Source organism: Bubalus kerabau, chromosome 6, assembly GCF_029407905.1.
Source record: "Bubalus kerabau isolate K-KA32 ecotype Philippines breed swamp buffalo chromosome 6, PCC_UOA_SB_1v2, whole genome shotgun sequence".
NCBI classification, from domain to species: Eukaryota; Metazoa; Chordata; class Mammalia; order Artiodactyla; family Bovidae; genus Bubalus; species Bubalus kerabau.
The window spans coordinates 94,383,626-94,407,752 of NC_073629.1; the positions used below are offsets into that span (position 1 = coordinate 94,383,626).

The 24,127-nt window shown below is 35.5% G+C and overlaps 1 protein-coding gene across 12 annotated transcripts in view; it reads left to right on the forward strand.

The window, feature by feature from the left end:
• TUT4 (terminal uridylyl transferase 4) overlaps positions 1–24,127 on the forward strand; it is a 127,759-nt gene that overhangs the window by 39,151 nt on the left and 64,481 nt on the right. For all 12 annotated transcript variants that reach the window (XM_055585880.1, XM_055585885.1, XM_055585878.1 and 9 more), the window contains 2 exons: positions 5,834–5,950; positions 23,039–23,216. In XM_055585880.1, coding sequence (XP_055441855.1) covers positions 5,834–5,950; positions 23,039–23,216 — 295 coding nt within the window. The remainder of the gene's footprint in view (positions 1–5,833; positions 5,951–23,038; positions 23,217–24,127) is intronic.

Consider the following 24,127-nt stretch of genomic DNA (forward strand, 5'->3'; position numbering starts at 1 on the left):
AGCAAGAAATGGGCATTCAAATGATGTATAACATAACATTTATTTAAAAATGTATTCCAGCATCACATGGCAAATTTCAACAATGCAGACTTGGAATTACTTTTGCACCAACCTTATATAATAAATATAATAAATATTTATCATTTCTGATAAATAGGGAAAGAAAGAAATGGTGTGATTTTGTATAACTTAGAAAAAAGGTTATATCTAAATTGAAGAAGGCAATCCTGAGTCATTAGTAAAACTTACGAAAAAGTAGTTATCCTGTGAAAGTAGGAAGGAATATCAAAGAGTATATAAAATAGGAAAGAGTTTGGCTTATATAGTTTCAGACAATCCTAGTTAGAAGGAAGTCTTTTTTTCAATTTGCTGTTTTACATAGTTCTGTCTTTCCTCTCACTTTCTCTTTCCTAAGTCTGGAATTAGTCTGAATCTGTGTACTATCAGGATAAATATTGAGTACTAGTGTGCCATGATCTTGTGATAAAAAGCTAGAATTGGGGCATACATGGCTTCATTATACTGCTTTTCTAGGGTTTCTTTTAGAGAAAGACATGCAAGCAAATAATAATAGTAGTAACAATATTGTTTGAAAATGGGTTCCCAACTTGAGTTGGGGTATAGAGGCATAAATTTGGGATTGCTTTATAAGAAAGTGACATTGGAACTGAGTTTGCAAAAATGGCTAGGAGTTGAGTAGGTGGGTTGGAGAATGGTGGTGTAGGTAAATTGTATGACATGTATAAAGGAAAGGTGAAATGTGTTTTCAAGAGATACAAGCAGGGGACTAGGTGTGAAAATGTATAGTATATGAAGTAGGAAAAGTCACTTGTTGGGAAAAGGAAGAAGTTGGGGTGGAATGGATATTTGATAGTAGTAGGAAAGAAGGGCCTGAGGTGAAAGAAATCTTGAAAGCATGTAAAACATATTGTTGTTGAATTTAAATAGTAATGATGTAAAATCAGCATGCCAGTACCAGCATAGATGTCTATAAACTCTTCTTTTTCTGACACCTTTTTGGTTTTCATGCCCTCCAAAACCTCTTGTTTTCAATCCATTATATTCTTAGATAAAACTTTTCTTTACCAATTTTAAATACTCATTAAGAATATTCTTACCAGCTTGCTTTTGATTGCATCAGGTATTTGGTTCACAGTTTACCTATGGATTATCTAACCTAAGAGTAAAGACGTAGACTTTTTAACCTGTAGCAAGAAGGAATAAACCCAAACTGTTAGATCTGGGTCCCCAACCTTCGGGATCTAATACCTGATGATCTGAGGTGAAGCTGATAGAATAGTAATAGAAATAAAGTGAACAATATATGTAATGTGTTTGAATCATCCCCAAACCATCCCTCCCCATCTATGGAAAACTTACCTTCCATGAAACCCATCGCTGGTGCCAGAAAGGTTGGGGATCAATGTAGATCAAAAGAGTAAATTTCCCCATGTGTGCATGCATGCTCAGTCGTGTCCAACTCTTTTTGACCCATGGACTGTAGCCCACCAGACTCCTCTGTTCATGGAATTTTCCAGGCAAGAATACTGGAGTGGGTTGCCGTTTCTTACTCCAGGGGAATCTTCCCCACTCAGGGATCAAATCCAGTCTCTTGTGTCTCCTGCATTGACAGGTGGATTCTTTATGACTGTGCCACCTGATAGTAAGTGTTAAATATTGATTATGAAATACTTAGATTCTCCATGCCCAGGAATCTTTTTTTTTTTTAATTACAGCTTTTATTTTTTCCAGTTTTATTGAGAAGTAATTGACATACATTGACTGTATAAATTTAAGGTATATAGCATGATGATTCCACTTACATGGATTGAAATAATTACCACAGTAGGTTTAGCTAACATCTTCTCATATAGATGCAATAAAAAGAAAAAAGTAATAAATATTCTTTGATGAGAACTTTCAGGATTAACTCTCAGCAACTCTCTTATATATCGTAACAGCAGTGCTCATTATATTCCTGGTGCTTATTTATCTTATAAGTAGAAATTGGTACTTTTTATCCACACTTCTCCAGTATTCTCATCTTCTCCCCTCTGCCTCTGGTAATCAGAAGTCTGATCTCTTTTTCTTTGAGGGATTTAAAAAAAATGATTCCATATAAAAGTGAGATCATAGAGTATTAATCTTTCTCTATCTCACTTATTTTACTTGGCATAATGCCTTCAAGGTCCATCCATGTTGTTGCAAATGGTAGGATTTTCTCATTTTTTTTTAATGGCTGATTTGATTCCTGGGCTGGGAAGATCCGCTGGAGAAGGGATAGGCTACTCACGGCAGTATTCTTGGGCTTCCCTTGTGTTTCAGCTGGTAAAGAATCCGCTTGCAATGCAGGAGACCTGGGTTCCATCCCTTCCATCAGGGAAGATCCCGTGAAGAAGGGAAAGGCAACACACTTCAGTATTCCTTCCTGGAGAATTCCATGAACTGTATAGTCCACAGGGTCGTAAAGAGTCAGACGTGGCTGAGCGACTTTCACTTTCATTTTCTTTGCTTCTTCATATAGACATTTATTGCTATGAACTTTCCTCTTAGAGCTGCTCTTGCTGTATCCCACAGGTTCTGGTATGTTATTTTTCCAATTTTGTCTTAAGAAACTTTTATTTCCCTTTAATTTTTTTGTTTGGTCCATTGGTTGTTAGGACACAAATCTTTATTTTAGCTGGTCTACGTAAACTTACCAATGTGTTTGTTAATGGTAAAATAAAATACTATAACTATAATAAAGAAATTTTTAAACATTGTATTTTTCATGTGTCCCTTCTATAAAACTAGAAGCTTCATGATGATGAGGACATTTTTGTCTTATTTACTGTTATGCTTAATACAGTACCTTGCACATAGTAGTTGGTTAGTAATTAGAGATAGTTTGCATCCTGGTTAAATAAATGGGTTTTGGAGTCACTGGGTCTTAGTTCTGCCACTTACTGATTAAGTAAGTGGTTAGAATTGGTAAGTTATTTAACTTTTTTAAACTAATTAACATTGGTAAGTTATTTAACTTTAAACCTCAGATTATCATTAAAATGGAGTTGATAGAAATTTGCTTATTGGGCTATGACAATTAGATAGTAGAGATAAAGTTCTTGGTCAGCGCCTGGTGTATGCTAAGTACTAAATAAAGATTAGCTACTTATAGAAATTAGTTATTTTACCAAGTAGAGCAATTTTTATTACTTCATTTTTACAGCCATAGAAGGAGGTTTAAGTGTTAGAAATTTATCCAAGATCAGTTGAGATGTCATTTCAGGCCTTTTGTCTCCCCAATCAGTGTTATACCAAGCTTTTCTTACTAAAAGATTCCAGGCATGTCTTGTCTGCTCGCATTTTACATTTGAAAAAGTTGTCTGATAAGTGGGCATATGATTTCCTTAGTGACGTCATCAATATTCATGGCTTTAGGTATTTTGTATTTATGCTTTCAACTCCTCAGTCCAGCCATTCTTGCCACTTCCACAATTCTTACCTTGAACCAAGTCAGTGTCATCTGGATTATTGCAGTGTGCTTATAATAGCAATAAGTTCTTTTTGTTTCTTTTCTTGATAAAGAAGGCAAGTGATCCCTGTTAATAGATTAGATCTTGTAATTCTCTGCTCAGAAGTCTTCAGTACCTTTCCCTCACACTTAGAATCCTTAGAGTCCTTAATAAGGGGCCTTGTGATCTGACTTCTATTACCTCTCTCTTCAGTCATAGTAGCTTTTTTTTTTTTGCAGTTTCTCAAATTAAGCACATTCCTTAGGGTCTTAGCATTCACATTTCTCTTCACTTGAAATGTCTTCATACATCCATACAACTCAGTCCTTTACTTCCTTTAAGTCATTTTTATCAGTAAATGATGATTCTATTTTTAAAAAGAAGATACCTCCCTTAAATTCCTATTTTTTTATTTGTGCATTTATTTATTACCCATCTTTCTATCTTAGAATGTAAATTCATGAGGACAAGAATTTTCATCTATTTTGTTTACTCCTAGAGAATATTTGACATATAGTATGAGCTCAGAAAATACTTGGTGATTTAAGAAGTAGTTATGGTTGGAAACTAAGAGAAGTCTCTGAGGGCTTAATTCATTCCCCAATAAGGACAGGTTTGAAGTAATTATAAAGAAATGACTAGATTGAACTGATTTTTCTTACTTGCTTATTGCCTTGGGCAGATTTCTTAATTCTAGGGATTTAGTTGCTTTGCCAGTAAAATGAGGAATTCCTCATAGGGGTATTGTAAGGTTAATAATGGATACTCTATATAAGTGAAAGCTATGTTTATTTTTGATCTGTGGCAGGACTGTTGCTAAATTGGGGCAGGTTCTTATTTAAAGGAAATTGTGTTATGTTCTGAAGTAAGAGAATCTTTTTGCAGCCTATTGAAGGTCAATAATGGCACCCCACTCCAGTACTCTTGCCTGGAAAATCCCATGGACGGAGGAGCCTGGTGGGCTACAGTCCATGGGGTTGCTAAGAGTCGGACACGACTGAGCGACTTCACTTTCACTTTTCACTTTCATGCATTGGAGAAGGAAATGGCAACCCACTCCAGTGTTCTTGCCTGGAGAATGCCAGGGACGGGGGAGCCTGGTAGGCTGCCGTCTATGGGGTCGCACAGAGTCAGACACGACTGAAGTGACTTAGCAGTGAAGGTCAGTATGAGGTAAAAATTAAGCATTGCTGCAATTTCAGTGTAAGGAACTAGAAACAATTTTAAAATTCAACATAGATTCATTGTGTTTTGGTAATTTTTTATTGTACCATCTTAGGGTCTTTGGTGGATTTCGTCTTGGCTTTGGATTCAGATGTACATGAAATTAAATCAGTGTCTACCTTGTAATACTGTTGTATCCTTGTAAAAGTTACAAGCTCTGTGAGCTTTTTCCCCCCCAGGTGTATAAAATGAAGACAATACCAATGTAATAGGATTATTAGGGGAGTTAAAATGATAAATTTTATGTTGAACATCTAGCATAGTGCCTAGCATATAACAGACCCTTTGAAATTTTTAATTTTTTATTATTTCAAGATTGCATGTATAAAGTATGATTTAAGTATTGTGACTGCTACTTTCCATGTGTCGTAATTGTTTTTCCTTTCAGAGTAGTTACCTCAAGAGGTTATCCATTTATTCCCAGGTGATTGTAACTGATTAGAGTGTTTTCACAACTCATCTTTTGGAGTTGTCTTCTGTATTTATAGTATTTGTTGTTTGTTTAGTCGTTAAGTTGTGTCCGACTCTTTTACGACTCCATGAACTGAAGCCTTCAAGGTTCCTCTGTCCATGGGCTTTCCCAGGCAAGAATACTGGAGTGTGTTGCTATTTCCTTCTCCAGGGGATCTTCCTAATTCAGGAATCAAATCTGTATCTCATGCATTGGCAGGCAGATTCTTTACCACTGAGCCACCAGGGAAGCCCCTTATTTGTAGATTCTTTTGAAATCCCCAATTTGAGAGTAGATTTTATCTTTTATAGGAATCAAAAAGATGAATTTTGAAACCAATTTTTGGCAGTGTTGGAATAATACTAAATAATAATACTGCCTTTCTTATTTTACAATGAATTCTAAAGACTATATTAGATGAATATCAAACATATTTAGGACTATCATGATATTGTTTGAAATTAGTATATTATCTCCTATGATGACTACTTTAAAAGGACACCTACCTCTTGGGTGTATAAGTATTGAATTGTTTATTAAAAAGTATTACTTCACTGCTTATTTTTGCCTCATATATTTACATAGTTGTTGTATTAACATATGTAGTAAAAAATTTTACTGTTTCTGTTTTCTGAAAAAATGTGTTTTTAACTTTTTTTTTTAGCGCTCACCAGAATATACCAATTGCCGATATCTATGCAAACTTTGCTTAATTCACATTGAAAACATCCAGGGAGCTCATAAACATATAAAAGAGAAACGACATAAGAAAAACATTTTGGTAAGTCTTTTTAGAAAATATTTATTTATTGAATGATAAAACTATATGAAATATTTTTATTAATGAAACTAAAAACCAAGTGTTTGTCCATTCTTATAGTAATAACTGATATGATAGTGTTGAAAGCTGTGATTGCCCTCCTTCTGTTGGATGGTCAGGAGGGGAACCTGCTCAGTGACCAGTTTGCTCATCCTAAAGTATGTTGTGATTCCTAAGTTTAAAAGTCAGGTATAGTCAGTCCAACTGGTTTTTATTGAGTTCTTAAGTGTTAGCTTTATGGAGTGGTGAATAAGATAGTCATGGTTCTTGCCCTCAGAGTTTCTAAAGTATTGGTGAAAGCATACAATGAATAAGGATTTAAGTATGATGAGTTTCATTAAAGGGGGAATTGTAATACTAAGGAAGTATACAAAGGATATTTTACTTAATGTAGAGGAGGGATGATTTCTTTAAGAAAGTGACATTTGAATTGTTGAACCTTGAAGTAGAGGTTTAAAAGGCAGAAAGATAAAGCATAGAAGGGTGAGATGAGAGCATTTTACACAAAAAAGCAGCATGAATAAAGGTCTCTAAATTGTGAAAGGACAAGACATATGAGGAACTGAAAGAGTCTAGTATGACTGGAGCAAGAGAGCTAGGGGAAAAGTGGTATAAGGTGAAGCTGGAGAAGTCTAGATCATGCAGGGCCTTTGGGAATTCACATGTGATCAGTTATTAGAATGTTTTCTTTTTGAAATTCATTAGTATGTTAGCTACTTAATTTTTTTCTTTTCAAAATTATAATAATAATTCTATATAACTTCTTACTTATCTCTAAGATATCCTCTCTGAGAAATACTCTTTTACCTGACCTTTCCAGCAAGTCTGTGTTACAGATATTTTCTTCATGTTCCCATAGTGACTTGATCAGAAAACCTTACACTTATGTATTATAAATATCTGTGCTTCTCTTCTCTTGCAGACTTCAGTATGTAAATGTTTTCAAGGACAGATTTAATTTCTTATTTATTTTTCTTCATTCCTAAGTACGGTATCTGACGCATAGTTGGTGATCAGTACATTTCTATTGGAAGAAAAATTCATTCAAAATATTCAACAACTTGGAAGAGAAATCACTCAAATTTTATCAGCCTATTTTTATTCAATTAGCATTTCAGAAGAGTTAATAGAGACAAAGTAGTAGTTTAAGAGATAATAACTGAGAAATTTCAAGAAATGTTGGAAGGTGCTGATCACTAGTTGCAGGAAGCTCAGGGAATTGCCAAAAAACTTAGAAAGTCATTACACATTATATACATTACAGAGAAATTTTAGAATATTAAAAAAAACCCAAACCAACCTTAAAATCAGCTATCCTGAACTTTTAGTGAAGTTGGAATAGTAGAGACTGGATTTACCTTCTTGAAATAAGCAACAAAACAAAACAAAAAGAGAAATATGACTAATAATTTTTTTCTTTAGGCAGTGAAGGACTGACAGTGAAAACAAACAAGCTCAATGATTACTCCAATTTGAGAGAGTTTTCAGATTGTACAATAGGGAGCAGAATGCAACGGGCTCCCAGAGATGAGGAGATGAACTTGACTTCAGGGAGTACAGTGTGGCTAGAGTTTGTAGGACAGAAAAACAAAAAAGAAAGCTATACAGGCAGAAACTCAAAGATCTATGAACAGTTCCCTCAGAATATTTAGTGCAGTACTGATACTGATTGGTGCACGCATGTGAGAAAGCTGCCTGAAGTCAGGGAAAGAACCATCTGAAGGGATTAGAATAGTGCTTGGTGCGCCTCCAAAACCGCGAATAGTATCTTCCAACTGTCCAGACTGGAAAACCTCATGAGACTTCCCTTGTGGTCCAGTAGTTAAGATTTAGCGCTTCCAATGCAGGGGACCTGGGTTCAGTCCCTGGTCAGGGATCTTGATCCAGTATGCCACAACTAAAGATCCTACATGCTGCAACAAAGATACCACATGCTGAAATGAAAATGAAAGATCCCGCGTGCCCAAACTAAGACTCAGCGCACACAATGAGTGCATTAAAATGAGCTAAACCCCAAACTCAAATAGCTAATCTGTAAATAAGAAAAATCTCGAAAGAAAGAGTTGTATTTTTACCCATATATATAACAGCTTCACATGAAATCTAAAATGATATTCAGACTGCTACTAGGATCTTCTCCAAAGTATAACTTTCTTGATAATATGAACAGAATCTTATTTAAAATAAAGCCTTCTTGGACTTCCCTGGTGGTATAGCAGATGAGAATCCACCTGCTACTGCAGAGGACGTGAGTTTGATCCTTGGTCTGGGAGGATTTCACATGCTGTGGATCAGCTAAGGCCATGAGCCACAACCACTGAACATGCGGGCTGCAGTTACTGAAGCTCACATGCCTAGAGCTCATGTGCTACAACAAGAGAAGCCACCACAGTGAGAAGCCTGCACACTACAAGTAAGAGTAGCCACTGCTCTCTGCAGCTAGAGGAAGCCTGTGTGCAGCAGTGAAGTCCCAGCACAGCCAAAAATAAATAATAAGAAAATAAAATTTTTAAAAAGGCCTAGTGTAGCTGGATAAATAAATAAATAAATATGGATTTTTTTGAATGGAAAAGCAAAAAGAAAAACCTCATACTTTGTGGGAAGTTGGGTAAAGTAATCAGAAAGATCTTATTTCAGTAGTGGGGAATCTTTAACCCTAAGCTAAATCTGGTGCCAACTAAAAAATTCTGAAGGTAAGACACCAAAAAATAACCTATTTTCGATTATTTCATGTCATTATAGAAAAAGGCTTGAGAATATTTTTAGGAATACAAAATGTCCATCCTCCCCTGAAAGTTTACATTGTCTGCCATTCAGTCAAAAATTATCTGGAGTACAAGGCAGCAGGAAGATACAAATTGTGAAGAGAAGAAAGATCAGTCAATCAAAAGCAACCTTGAACTGACACAGTAGAATTGGTAGAGAAGGACATTAAGACAGTTAATATAACTACTCTTGATGTTCCTAAAAATAGAGACTTGGAAGATATAAAAATGATTCGAATTGAACTTACAGAAATGCAAACTGTAATGTCTAAGATGAAAAATACAGTATGTAGGATGGCAGATGAGACATTGCAAAAGAAGAGGTTGGTGAACTTGAAGATATAGGAATGGAAGTAAATAATGAAACAGAAAGAAAAAAGAACTTGGAAAAAAGAGCATCATTGAGCTCTGGGATAATTGATATTTGTACCATTCCTTCATACACTCTTCAGAACATTGAGAAGGAATGCTTCCCAACCCAGTCTATAAGGACCATATTACTCTAATACAGGAACCAGAAGAGGATATTACAATGAAAGAAAACTTCAGATCAGTATCCCTCATTATAACTGCAAAAATTCTAAACATTATCTTAGAAAATTGAATCCAACAATACGTTTAAAGAAGGAAATACAAAATGACCAAATAGGAATTTATTCCAGGAGTGCATTTTTGGTTTAACATTAGAAAATGAATCACTGTAATTAATTAACATTAATTAATTAACTGTAATCATATTAACAAACAGAAAAAGAAAAACATGTGATCATCTTAGTAGATGCTGAAAAAGCATTTAAAAAACTCCTGATTAATAAAAATCTCAGCAGACTAGGAATAGAAGGGAACTTTCTCAACATCCTAAAGAACATTCTGTGAAGAAGTTACAACTAACATTATACTTAATGGCGAAAACTGAATGTTTTCTTCTTAAGATAGGAAAAAGACAGGTATGAAAATGGTATAGCTGTGGAAAACTGTATTGTAGTTCCTCAAAAAGTTAAAAATGGAATTACTATATAATCCAGCAGTTACACTTTTGAGTATAAACTTAAAGGAATTGAAAGCAGGGTCTTTAAGTGATATTTGTACCACCATATTCATTATAGCATTATTCACAATAGCTAAAATATGGAAGCAACTCAGCTGTCCGTCAGCAGATGAATGGATAAACAAAATGTTACATATACATACATTGAAAAATACTGCCTTAAAAGGAAGGTAATTCTGATATGTCACAACATGGAAGAACCTTGAGTAAGTTAATGCTAACTGAAATAAGCCAATCATAAAAAGACAAATACTGTAATTATTCCACTTATATGAGATACTTAGAGTAGTCAGAATCATAAAGACAGAGAGTTGAATGGTGGTTGTCTGGGGAGATGGAGGAATGGAAAGGTTTCAGTTTTACAAGATAAAAAGAATTCTGCTGATGTGTGATGGTGATGGTTGTACAACAAATGAATGTACTTAATTCCATTGAATTGTACTTGTAAAAATGGTTAAGATAGTACATTTTATGTTATGTATATTTTATCACAGTAAAAAAAATGGGGGAAAAAGATAGATATGTTCACTCTTACCACTTTTATTCAGCGTTTTATTCGAAGTTCTAGCCAGTGAATTCAGACAAGAGAAAGAAAGGAAAGCTATCTAAGTTGGAAAAGAAGAAGTACAACTATATTTGTAGGTAAATGTGATTATTTATATAGAATATTCAGTGACGTCAGGGAATTATTAGAGTTAATGAGTTTAGCAAGGTTGCAGAATGCAAACTCAGCATGCAAAAGTCAGTTGTATTTTTATATACTAATAATGAATAGTACAAAAGTGAAATTCAAAATACTACTATTACAATAGCATCAAAAATATGCAAAATTATGCACAGAAATTATGAAACATTCCTGAGAGAAATTAAAGAAGAGCTAAAGAAATGCAGAAATAAACCTTATGTGTTGGAAGAACTAATATTATTAAATTTCTTTCTAAACTGATCTGTACACTCAGCCCAATCCTGAACAAAATCCTGAATTGAAAGCCTGACTCTAAAATTCATCTGGAATATACACTGCTATATTTAAAATAGATAAGCAACAAGGACCTACTTTATAGCACAGGGAACTATATTCAATATCTTATCAGTTCTGTTCAGTCACTCAGTCGTGTCCAACACTTTGCGACCCCATGAATCGCAGCACGCCAGGCCTCCCTGTCCATCGCCAACTCCCGGAGTTCACTCAAACACAATATCTTATAATAACCTATAATGGAAAAGAATCTGAAAAAGAATATATCTGTATGTATTTACGTATGTACGTATATATAACTGAATCACTTTGTTGTAACCCGAAATGCTGCAAATCAACTATACTTCAATAAAGAAAACTAAAAAAGAAGGAAGAGAAAAGCTGAAATTCATCTGGGAAAGCAAAGGCCCTAGAAAATTTAAAAGAACTTTGAAAAAAACAAAGTTGGAGGACTAACAACGCCTGCCTTACAGACTTAAACTACAGTAATAAGGCAGTGTGGTATTGGCATCAAATAGACAAATAGATCAGTGGAGCAGAATAGTGAGTATAGAAATGGCACACTTGTATGAACAACTGATATATATATATATTTTTACAGAGATTCAAAGGTAATTCAGTGGAGAAATTATATTCTCTTAAACATATGAGTAGTTAAATATCCATGAATAAAGAAAGACGCTTGATCCATACCTTACTTATAGACCTAAATGTAAAACCTAAAAGTATAAAATTTCCAGGGTAAGATATGGTAGAAAATCTTTATGACCTTGGATTGGGCAAAATTTCTTAGATATGATACTAAAGAGGAAAAAAATGATGAATGGACTTACTCAAAATTAAAAACTTCTGCTCTTTGAAAGATATCTTTAAAGAATGACAGACAATAGTAGCTGCAGATTGGGAAAAGATATTCACAAATCATATCAGGTAAATGAGTTGTATCTAGAAGAAATAAAAAACTTCTAAAACTCAGTAATAAGTACAGTAATCACTCCTTATTCATGGTTTTGCTTTCCATGGTTTCAGTTACCCTTGGTCAGCCATGTCTGAAAATATCAAATGGAAAATTCCACAAATAAAGAGCGTACAGTTTTAAACTGCATGCCATTCTGAATTCAGTTCAGTTCAGTAGCTCCGTCATGTCTGACTGTGAAACCATGGACTACAGGATGCCAGGCTTCCCTGTCCTTCACTATCTCCTGGAATTTGCTCAAACTCATGTCCATTGAGTCTGTGATGCCATCCAACCATATCATCCTCTTTCGTCCCCTTCTCCTCCTGCCTTCAATCTTTCCCAGCATCGGGGTCTTTTCCAATGAGTCAGTTCTTTGCATCAGGTGGTGAAACTGTTGGAGCTTCAGCTTTAGCATTGGTCCTTCCAGTGCATATTCAGGGTTGATTTCCTTTGGGATGGACTGGTTTGATCTCCTTGGTGTCCAAGAGTCTTTTCCAGTACCACAGTTCAAAAGCATCAATTCTTTGGCACTCAGCTTTCTTCATGGTCCAAACTCTCACATTGGTACATGACTACTGGAAAAACCATAGCTTTGACTATATGGACCTTTGTTGGAAAAGTAGTCTCTGCTTTTTAATACTCTGTCTTAGGTTCGTCATAGCTTTTCTTCCAAGGAGCAAGCATCTTTTAATTTCATGGCTGTAGTAGTTCGCAGTGATTTTGGATCCTAAGAAAATAAAGTCTGTCACTGTTTCCATTGTTTCCCCATCTGTTTGCCATGAAGTGATGGACTGGTCGCCATGATTATAGTTTTTTTAATGTTGAGTTTTAAGCCAGCTTTTTCACTGTCCTCTTTCACCTTCATCAAGAGGCTCTTTTAGTTCCTCTTCACTTTCTGTCATTAGGATGGTGTCATTTTCATACCTGCAGTTACTGATATTTCTCCCAGCATCTTGATTCTACCTTGTGCTTCATCCAGCCTGGCATTTTGCATGATGTACTCTGTATATAAGTTAAATAGGCAGGGTGACAATATATAGCCTTGATGAACTCCTTTCCCAATTTTAAACCAGTCCGTTGTTCCATGTCTGGTTCTGACTGAATAGTGTGGTGAAATTTCTTGTTTGGCTTTGTCCTGCCCATGATGTGGGTATCTGCATAGTGTATGCTACCTGTCTGTTAGTTACTTGGTAGCCATCTTAGGTATCAGATTGGCTGTTGGTGGTATCACAGTGCTTGTGTTTGAGTAATTTTTACTTAATAATAGCCCCAACGTGCAAAAGTAGTGATGCAGGCAATTTGAGTAGTCTCTTAATGTGCCTAATTTATAAATAAAACTTTATCATAGGTATGTATGTGGAGGAAGAGAATAGTATTTACAGGGTTCAGTGCTTTCTGTGGTTTTAGGCTTCCACTGGAGGCCTTGGAGCATATCCTCCAAGGATGAGAGGGAACTACTATAAACAAACAACCAAATAAAATAATGGGCAAAAGATTTGAGCCAACATTTTATTAAAGAAGACATACAGATGTCAAACACATGAAAAGATGCTCAACATTATTCTTTATCAGGGAAATCACTGCACTTATAAGAACAGCTAAAATTAGAAAGATTGACTCTGCCAAGTGTTGTCAAGGATGTGAATGAATGGCAAGTCTAAAACAGTGCTGGTGGAAATGTAAAATAGTATTGGGTTGGCTAAAAAGTTTGTTTGGGATTTTCCATAGCATAAGATGGTATAGAAAAACCTGAATGAACTTTTTGGCCCACCCAATAATCCACCTTTTATTTTAAAGGTTTATTTTTAAATTATTTTTTAATTGAGAGTTGGTTGACATACAACATGTTAGTTTCACATGTACAACATAATGATTCAACATATATATATTTTGTGAAATAATCACTACAATAAATTTAGTCAATACCAACTACCACACATAACCTTTTTTTTTCTTGAGGTGAGAACTTCACCTCAATTTTCACTTTAAGATTTATGCTTAGCAACTTTTCAATAGACAATATTGCATTATTAACTATAATTACCAAGAAGTATATATAAATCTTAAGGACTGATTTATTTTATAACTGAAAACTTTTACCTTTTGGCTATGTTCACCCATTTAGCTCACCCCCAACCACTAATCCCTGCCTCTGGCAATGACCAATATGTTCTCTGTATTAGTTCAGTTTTTGTTGCTGTTCTTTTTAGATTCCACATACAAGTGAAATCATACAGTATTTATCTTTCTTGGTCAGACTTCATTTAACAGTATGCCCTCAGGGTCCATCCATGTTGTTGCATATGGCAAGATTTTCTCTTTTTTAATGGCTGAATAATGTTAAGTTGTATATATGGACCACATTTTCTTTATTCACTCATCCATCAGTGGACATGTAGGTTGTTTCCATGTCTTGGATATTATAAATAAAGCTGCAGTGAACATGGAAGTACAGATTTCTTTTCCTGTTAGTGTTTTAATTTTTTTTTGGATAAATACCCAGCAGTGGAATTACTAGGTCACATGGTAATACATCCATTTTTGAAAACACATTGGCAGTTTTTTAAAAGTTAAACATACAACTAATAATGAGTCAGCCGTTCCATTCCTGTGGGTTTACCCAAGATAAATGAAAGCATATGTCTCTACACTTACTTGTATATGAATACTCATTGCAGTTTTATGTTTAATAATTAGCCAAAGAAGTGAACAAATACATGTGGTATATCCATATCTTGTTATGCTATTTGTTGTTAAAAGGAGTGAACTATTGACTATGCAACAACATAGATGGATCTAAAGTATCATGAGTGTAAAAAGTCAGACAAAAATGACTATATACTGTGCAATTCCATATATATAAAATTTTAGAAAATGCAGTCTAAGCTGTAATCATAGAAAGCAGATTGGTAGTTCCCAGAATATGGGTGTAGAAGAAGGATGGAGTGATTACAAAGGGATATGAGGAAATTTCTGAGAGAGATTGATATGTTTATTATCTTGATTGTGGTGATGGTTTTATTATATATATATATGTCAAAAATGAACCAAATTGTAAAGTTTAAATATGTGCAATTTATTTTATATAAATTATATCCACAGTAAAGCTGCTTTTTTAAAAGCAGCCGAAAAGATAAAGTCATTCACAAAGGTGCAGAGGATGGGAATGTTGGCTGACTTATCAATAACAGCAATAGAAGCCAGAAGACAGTTGAATAGTATCTTCAGAGTTCTGGAGGAAGGAAAAATCTCCTGTCAACATATGTTTATTGATTTTTTTGGTCACACCACACAGCATGAGGAACTTCCCTGACCAAGGATTGAACCCATGCCCCCTGCGTTGGAAGCACAGAGTCTTAAGCACTAGATCACCAGGGAAGTCCTTTTTTTTTTTTTTAACTATATTTATATATCCAGTGAAATTGCCTAACAGTAATGAGCACAAAATATATATATACACACATGCATTTATTTTTATTTTATTCAAATATAGTTGATTTACAATGTTGTGTTAATTTCTGCTCTAAAGGATAATAATTGAGGTCAATATATATATACATTCTTTTTTTTTAAATCATTGGCCCATGTCTTGTAAGCCAGTAACTTTTATTTATTTATTTTTGGCTGTGCTGGGTTTTCATTGCTGTGCATGCAGGCTTTCTCTAGTTGCAGCCAGCAGGGGCTACTCTTCGTTGTGCTGTGTAGGCTTCTCATTGTGGTGGTTTTCTTGTTGCAGAGCATGGGCTCTAGGCACATGGGCTTCAGTAGTTGTGGCACATGGACTCAGTAGTGGCATGGGCTTAGTTGCTCAGCAGCATGTAGAATCTTCCTGGTAGGGTTCGAACTTGTGTTCCTGCATTGGCAGGTGGATTCTTAACCAGTAGACCACTAGGGAATTCCAGTATACATTATTTTTTTTGAAGTTTATTTATTTATTTGGCTGTGCCAGATCTTAGTTGAGGCACATGGGATCTTTGATCTTTGTTGTGGCTTGCGGCATCTTGGTTGCAACATGTGAGATCTAGTTCCCTGACCAGGGATTGAACTTGGCCCCCTGCACTGGAAGTACGAAGTCTTAGCCACTGGACCACCTGGAAAGTGCCCCATGTTCTTTCCAATATTCTTTTCCATTATGGTATATCCCAGGACATTGAATATAGTTCCCTGTGCTATAAGCAGGATCTTGTTGTTAATCCATGCTATATATATAATAGTTTGAATATCTGTTGATCCCATGCCTCCCAGTCCATCTCTCCCCACCACTTTTGGCAAACACAGATCTGTTTTCTATGTCTGTGTTTCTGTTTCTGTTTCAAAAGTAAGTTCATTTGTGTCATATTTTGGATTCCACATATAAGTGATGTTACATGATATTTGTCTTTCTCTTTCTGACTTACTTCACTTAGTATAATAATCCCTAGGTTCATCTGTGTTGCTGCAGATGGCATTATTTTATTCTTTTTTATGACTGAGTAGTATTCCCTTGTATATGTGTACCATGTCTTTATCCTGTTGATGGACATTTAGTTTGTTTCTGTGTCTTGGCCACTGTGACTGGTGCTACTATGTACATAGGAGAGCATGTATTTTTTCAAATTAGAGTTTCCTCCAGATATATTCCAGGTGTGGGATTGCTGGTTCATATGGTTCTGTTTGTAGTTTTTTAAGGAAACTCCATACCATTCTTCATACTGGTTGTACCAGTTTACATTCTCACCAACAATGTAGGAGGGTTCTCTTTTCTCCACAGTGTCTTCAGCATTTTCATTTGTACACTTTTTAACGATGGCCATTCTGACTGATGTGAGGTGGTACCTGGTAGGTTTGAGTCACGTATTTCTAATAATTAGTGATGGTGAACATCTTTTCATATGCCTGTTGGCCATCTGTATGTCTTCTTTGGAGAAGGATTGATTTAGGTCTGCCTCTTTTTTGATGGACCTAACAGAGTCAGAAGAGGTGGCAAGAGTACACAGAACTATACATAAAAGGTATAGTTCTTATAAGTTCTTAAGTTATAATTCTTAAGTTATAGTTCTTAAGTTCTTTTAAGGACTGGTGTGGTGTGGATGCTCACTTGGAGCCAAACATCCTGGAGTGTGAAGTCAAATGGGCCTTAGGAAGCATTACTACAAACGAAGCTAGTGGAGGTGATGGAATTCCAGCTGAACTATTTCAGATCCTAAAAGATGATACTGTTACAGTGCTGCACTCAGTATGTCAGCAAATTTGGAAAACTCAGCAGTGGCCACAGTACTGGAATAGGTCAGTTTTCATCCCAGTTCCAAAGAGGGCAGTGCTAAAAAATGTTCAAACTACCAGACAGTTGTGCTCATTTCCTGTAGCTAGGCTTCTGCAGTACTTGAATTAAGAGTGTCTAGATGTACAAGTTGGATTTAGAAAAGGCAGAGGAACCAGAGATCAAATTGCCAACATTCATTGGATAATAGAGAAATAAGGGAATTCCAGAAAAAAAAAATGTGCTTCATTGTGCTAAATCCTATGACTCTGTGGATCACAACAAACTTTGGAAAATTCTTAAAGAGATGAGAATACCAGACCATCTTACCTGTCTCCTGAGAAAGCTGTATGTGGGTCAAGAAGCAACAGTTAGAACCTTATATAAACAAATGACTGGTTCAAAATTAGGAAAGGAGTATGACAAAGCTGTATATTGTTACCCTGTTTATTTAACTTATATGCAGAGTACATCATGCAAAATGCCGAGCTGGATGAGTTACAAGCTGGAATCAACATTTCCAGGAGAAATAGCAACAATCTCAGATATGCAGATGATACTCTGCATATCTCATGCCAGAAAATGAAGATGAACTGAAGAGCCTCTTGATGAGGGTGAAGGAGAGTGAAAAAGCTGGCTTAAAACTCAGCATTAAAAAAAACTAAGATCATGACTTTCATTGCCATTACTTCAGGGCAAATAGAAGGGGAAAATGTGGAAGCAGTGACAGATTTTCTCTTCTTGGGCTCCAAAATCACTGTGGATGGTGACTGCAGCCATGAAATTAGAAGATGCTTGCTTCTTGGAAGGAAAGCTATGACAATCCTAGACAGTATATTAAAAGCGAACAGATAACTTTCCTGACAAAGGTCTGTATAGTCAAAGCTGTGGTCTTTCCAATAGTCATGTACGGATGTGAGAGTTGTACCATAAGGAAGCCCGAGTGCCAAAGAATTGATGCTTTCAGACTGTGGTGCTGGAGAAGACTCTTGAATGTCCCTTGGACAACAAGGAATTCAAACCAGTCAATCCTAAGGGGAATCAGCCCTGAATGCTCATTGGATGGACTGATGCTGAAGTTCTAAGACTTTAGCCACCTGATGGGAAGAGCTAGCTAACTCATTGGAAAAGACCCTGATGCTGGGAAAGATTGAAGGCAGGAGAAGGGGATGACAGAGGATGAGATGGTTGGATGACATCACCAACTGGATGGACATGAACTTGGGTGAACTCTGGGAGATGGTGAAGGACAGGGAAGCCTAGCGTGCTGCAGTCCATTGGTTCACAAAGAATCAGATGTGAGTTAGTGACTGAACAACAACAAAAATCCTGCTTTCCTAGTACCATGTTTTGATAAGACAGTTTTTTCCATATTGAATGTTCTTAATATTTTTATTAAAAATAATTTGACCTTATATATGAACATCTACTTCTGGGCCCTCATTTTATAGGCCTCTGTGTCTGTCTTTATGCCAATGCAATACTCTTTTGGTTACTGTGACTTTGCACTAAGTTTTGAAATCAGGAAATTTGAGTCCTCTAAGTTTGTTGTTCTTTTTCAAGATTGTTTTGGCTGTTTGGGGTCTCTTGAGGGTCCATGTGAATTTTAGGATTTTTTTTTTCTTTTTCTACACAAAAGTTGTTGGGATTTTAATAGGGATTGAATTGGATATATAGATTGCTTTGGATACTACTGACATCTTGACAATATTGAATCTGCCAGTCCAGAACATGGAATGCTCAGTTGCTTAGTTGTATCTGATTCTTTGTGATGCTATGGACTGTGTAGTCTATCAGATTTTTCTTTCCAGGAGTTTTTCCCAGCATGGAATATCTTTTTTTTTTTTTTTATTCATGTCTTCTTTAGTTTCTTTAAGCAGCATTTTGTCTTTTTCAGTGCATACCTCTTTCATCTTCTTGGTTAAATTCATTCTTAAGTCTTTTATTCTCTTTGATGCTGTTTTGGATGGAATTATTTTCTTCTGTTTCAAAGTGTTTATTGTTAGTATATAGAAATGCACCTGATTTTAAAAATAATATTATTTATTTTTATTTTTGACTGAGCTCAGTCTTCATTGCTGTGCAGAATTTTCTCTAGTGGTGGTGAGTGGGAGCTACTCTAGTTGTGAGCAGGCTTCTCATTGTGGTCTCTTTTGTTGTGGTACATGACTCGAGGTGTGCAGGCTTCAGTAGTTGCAGCATATGGGCTCAGTAATTATGACTCCCAGGCTCTAGAGCACAGACTCAGTAATTGTGGTGCATGGGTTTAGTTGCTCCATGGCATGTGGGATCTTCCCCGATTAGGGACTGAACCCATGTCTCCTGCATTGGCAGGCAGATTCTTTACTGCTCTGCCAACAGGGAAGCCCAGAAATGCACCTGAGTTTTGAGTGTTGGTTTATATCCTGCTGAATTTGTTCAGTAGTTCTGATGTCTGTTTTTAGACTTTTAAGGGTTTTCTATATACTAGATTATGTTTATCTGTGAACAGGGATAATTTTATTTATTCTTTTTTAATGTGAATGCCTTTTATTTCTTTTTCTTGCCTAATTCCTTTGGCTAGAGGTGTTGAATAGAAGTGGTGAAATGGTCATTCTTTACTGGTTCCTAATCTCACAGGAAAAATTTCAGTTTTTCACTATCAGATATGATGTTAGCTATAGGTTTTTCATACATGGTCTTATATAGCAGTAGTTTCATTTTGTTCCTAGTTTTTTTGAGTGCTTTTACCACAGAGGCGGAGAAGGCAATGGCACCCCACTCCAGTACTCTTGCCTGGAAAATTCCATGGACGGAGGAGCCTGGTGGGCTGCAGTCCATGGGGTCGCTAAGAGTCGGACATGACTGAGTGACTTCACTTTCACTTTTCACTTTTCATGCATTGGAGAAGGAAATGGCAGCCCACTCCACTATTCTTGCCTGGAGAATCCCAGGTTCGGTGGAGCCTGGTGGGCTGCTGTCTATGGGGTCGCACAGAGTCGGATACGGCTGAAATGGCTTAGCAATACCACAGAGGGGTGTTGTATTTTGTCAAATGGTTTTTCTGCACCAGTTGAGGTTCTTTGTCCTTTCTCCCCTTGCATGCTGTTAAGATGATATATTACATCTTAATTGTTTTATGTTGAACCATTCTTGTGTTCTAGGAATAAGTCACATTTGGTCATGGTGTATAATCCTTTTAATATTCTGTGAATTCAGTTTGCTAGTATTTAGTTGAGGATTTATTGAAAGTTTTTAAATAGAAGAATAACTGGTATGTGCTATGCTTAGTTGCTCAGTCATGTCTGACTGTTTGTGACCCCATGGACTGTAGCCTGCCAGGCTCCTCTGTCCAAGGGGATTCTCCAGGCAAGAATACTGGAGTGGGTTGCCATGCCTTCCTCCAGGAGATCATCCCAACTCAGGTATCGAACTGAGGTCTCCCACATTACAGCCGGATTCTTTATCGTCTGAGCCACAACGGAAGCCCAGGAATACTGGTTGGGTATCCTGTTCCTTCTCTAGTGGAACTTCCCCACCCAGGAATCGAACCAGAATCTCCTGCATTGCAGGCAGATTCTTTACCAGTTGAGCTACCCAGCAAGCCCAATAACTGGTATAAATACAGGGAATTGGATGAAGAGTCAGAGATTAGAAATGGGAGAATGATTAGGAGATTTTGCCTCCTGGGCAAATTTTCCAAGCCTAAACTAGTTCTTTCCGTTATACCTCACCTCAGTAGAAGGCACCACCATTTGCCCTGTTCTTAGCATAAGCACATTTGAGTCATCTTTGGTTCATCTCTTTCTTTCATATTCCACGTTCAAACAATTAGTAAATTCTATTGAATATGCCTTCAAAATATTGTGTGTTTCACATTTAGTCATTTGTCACAGATCTCTGCTTTTTGTACTGTAATCTGAGCTACCACCATCTGTCACCTGAACTATTTTCAAGTTATTCCATTTCCCCCCACAATCATCTTCACTTAGCAGCCAGAATTGTTTTTTAAAAATATATCATGTTATTTCCTGCTCATAGCTCATCAGTGGCTTCCCAACTTAAAATTCTAAACCCTTATCAGATTTTACAAGGTTGTACAGTGTTTGGCTTCTACTTAACTTTTCAACTTCATCACATTTCATAGTCACATCTTTGTTACTCACCTTCAGACATTAGGCTTTTTTTGCCTCTGAGTCCTTGCATTTACTATTTCCTATGTCTTGGAAAATACAGGGAATTGGATGAAGAGTCATAGATTAGAAATGGGAGAATAATGTGGAGATTTTTGCCTCTTGGGCAAGTTTTCCAAGCCTATTTCCTATGTCTTGAATGCTCTCCCCCAAGAAATTTAAATGTCTCTTTTCTTCACTACTTTCAAGTCTCTTTACCTGTTTAGAGTGATTTTGTCTACTCTATTCAATAGTAGCACCCTCTTCTCATTAGTCTGTAGCCTCTTACGCTGTTTCTTCTTAATAACACTACCTGACACTATAATATTTATTTATTTATATGTTGTCTGTTTTCTCCAATTAGAATATATGTTACAGAAGGGCAGGGACTTAATTGATCATATTTATGACAGGATATATATTGTGTTGATATGAGGATGATCAATGATATGAGGATATAAATGACAATATTTGATGGAACAGTATCCTAAAGGAGGTAGAATAGGCTTATTAATAGCATAGAGGAGTATGTTCATTGATTGTCTTTTATCCATTTTCAATCTAGAAATACTTCTGTATATAAAGATAGTTTTGTTACATGTTAATTTTGTATCATTTTTTTCACTAAGTATGTTGGATAAATCCTGAAAAAAAAAGTCCTGAAAACTGATATATCTGTTCGTATAACTTGTATTTAGTTTATAGTTAAGATTGTAAAAATCATCACAGAAACTTATAAAAACAAAGTTGTCTTACTTTCTATGTTTAACTATTCTGTACCATAGGTAAACTTTATATAGGTTAAAATTGATTATGATAACAATAAAATTAGGAATAGACCAAAGTCTTTGTTTAGCCTTATTGAGTGTGGGAGGGGGAAAGAACAAATTTACTATTGATTATTATTTTGGGAGCTCCTTTTCTCAAAAAAATAAGAGATTGTTTCTTGACTGAAATGTGATAATATGCCTTTATTATAATATTAAATAAAAAACGTAATAGATGGAGGAGATGCGGGTTCAATCCCTGGCTTGGGAAGATCCCCTGGAGCAGGAAATGGCAACCTGCTCCAGTATTCTTGCCTGAAAAATTCCTTGGACAGAGAAGCCTGGTGGCCTACAGTCCATGGGATTGCAAAGAGTCGGACATGATCGCGCATGCTGCACGCGCGCATACACACACACACACACGATCTTCAGTTATGTTAAAAAAAAAAATGAACAGAATAGTATGGGAGCTAGTGGATGATTTTCTTCTTTTCCTGTAATTTATGTAGCTTTTGCAGTTAGCCTGTATTTTTTAAAATCAGTATTAATTAATTTTAAAAAGTTACTGTGCATATATAATATAGTCCCTCTGTAGCTCCTTGTTTTAAATTGGCTTTCAAACTTATCAGAATAAAGTTTTTTTTTAAACATTTTGCCTAGTTTTGTATAAAATAACAGGGAAATCATTTTTTAATGGGAGGTAGTATACAAAATATATGATGATAGTGTTTAGACTGTTTTCCTGCAGTGATTTAATCTGATACTGTACATGCCAGTCACAGTCAAGACCTTCTGCTACACCTAAGTCAGTCTCTTTTGGCTACAACAGAATGATTAGCTAAATGTTGTACTTATGGAATCTTGGCTTGTAGCATTTCATAATTTATGCAGACAGTAAAGTAAAACAAGTTTTATTTTTTAAATGTTTAATAACAGCTTCCCCCATAGCATCTCTCATTCTTTCAGTCCTGTTTCACAAAGGCAGGGATCTCTGTTTCTTTTGTTCAGTTTCATTTCCTAGGTGTTTTAAATCTGGCAATAGAAGATGAATATATGTTGAGTGTGTCCTGCTCTCCTAAATATGAGGACATTAAAATAGAAGTCTCTTTTTGTATTGTTGTTATTAAACGTTACACTAACAGGAAAAACAGGAAGAAAGTGAGCTTCGTTCTCTGCCGCCTCCTTCCCTTGCCCACTTGGCTGCTTTAAGTGTTGCAGTTACTGAATTAGCAAAAGAACAAGGAATAACAGATGATGACCTCAAAGTCCGTCAGGAAATTGTGGAGGAAATGTCAAAGGTTATAACAACATTTTTACCAGGTACAACTTCATTTTATACTTAGTTTTAAAAATGATACAACTCTTCCTCTTACTTCCGCTTAATGTTTTTCTTTCAATTTTTTTCTCTTCTTTTTTCCTACTTAAAAGTAGATGAATTTCATTATTTTATAAGTGAACTTTTTGGTGGGAGATAGTTCAGAAAAAGAAAAGGAAAAATTATAGTATGGTATAATTTTTGTAATAAGAAAAAAAGATTTTTAGAGTGTCAGATACACTTTCAAATAATTGCTTAGTGCTTGAATATGGTATTTTATATTAAATTTTCATTGTCATTGACTTCTGAATGGACATTTTAATCATATTTATTTCAGTTGTATGTATTCATGCTACTCACTAAATAAAATTTCTTTTGCTTGGTTGTGGGGAAAATTAATTTAAGGATGTTAGAGGCAAAATTTGCACTTTTATTTCTTTTTTTGACTCTTGATCTTTCTTTACAGAAAGCTTAAGTTTTGGGTTCAAGGGGGAATTGGGTCGTTTATTATAGACATTTATGTATAGATTGTTTGCTTAGCCCTAATTTTTTTCCATTAATACTGAATTTACATAAATGTAAATGTATATTAAATACGATTTGTTTCTTACCACCAAAGGGATTTTGGACAGTTAATAAATTATAGTTTTATATGAAGCCATTGTGATATTTATAAGGAAGAATATAAATTGAAATTGAAAAATGTTTACTTCTCTATTTCTAATTAATAAAATTAATAATGTAGTTTTATATCTAAAACACATTGGTATTTAAATTACATATAGAAATAATTCACCATTATTATAAAAAAATGAAATATTTAGGATTTTAATGACTTAGATGACTTTAGACATTTTGTGAACTTGAAAAGTAGAGTTTTATATGTATAACTGAGTATAAACTTATACTTTCTAAT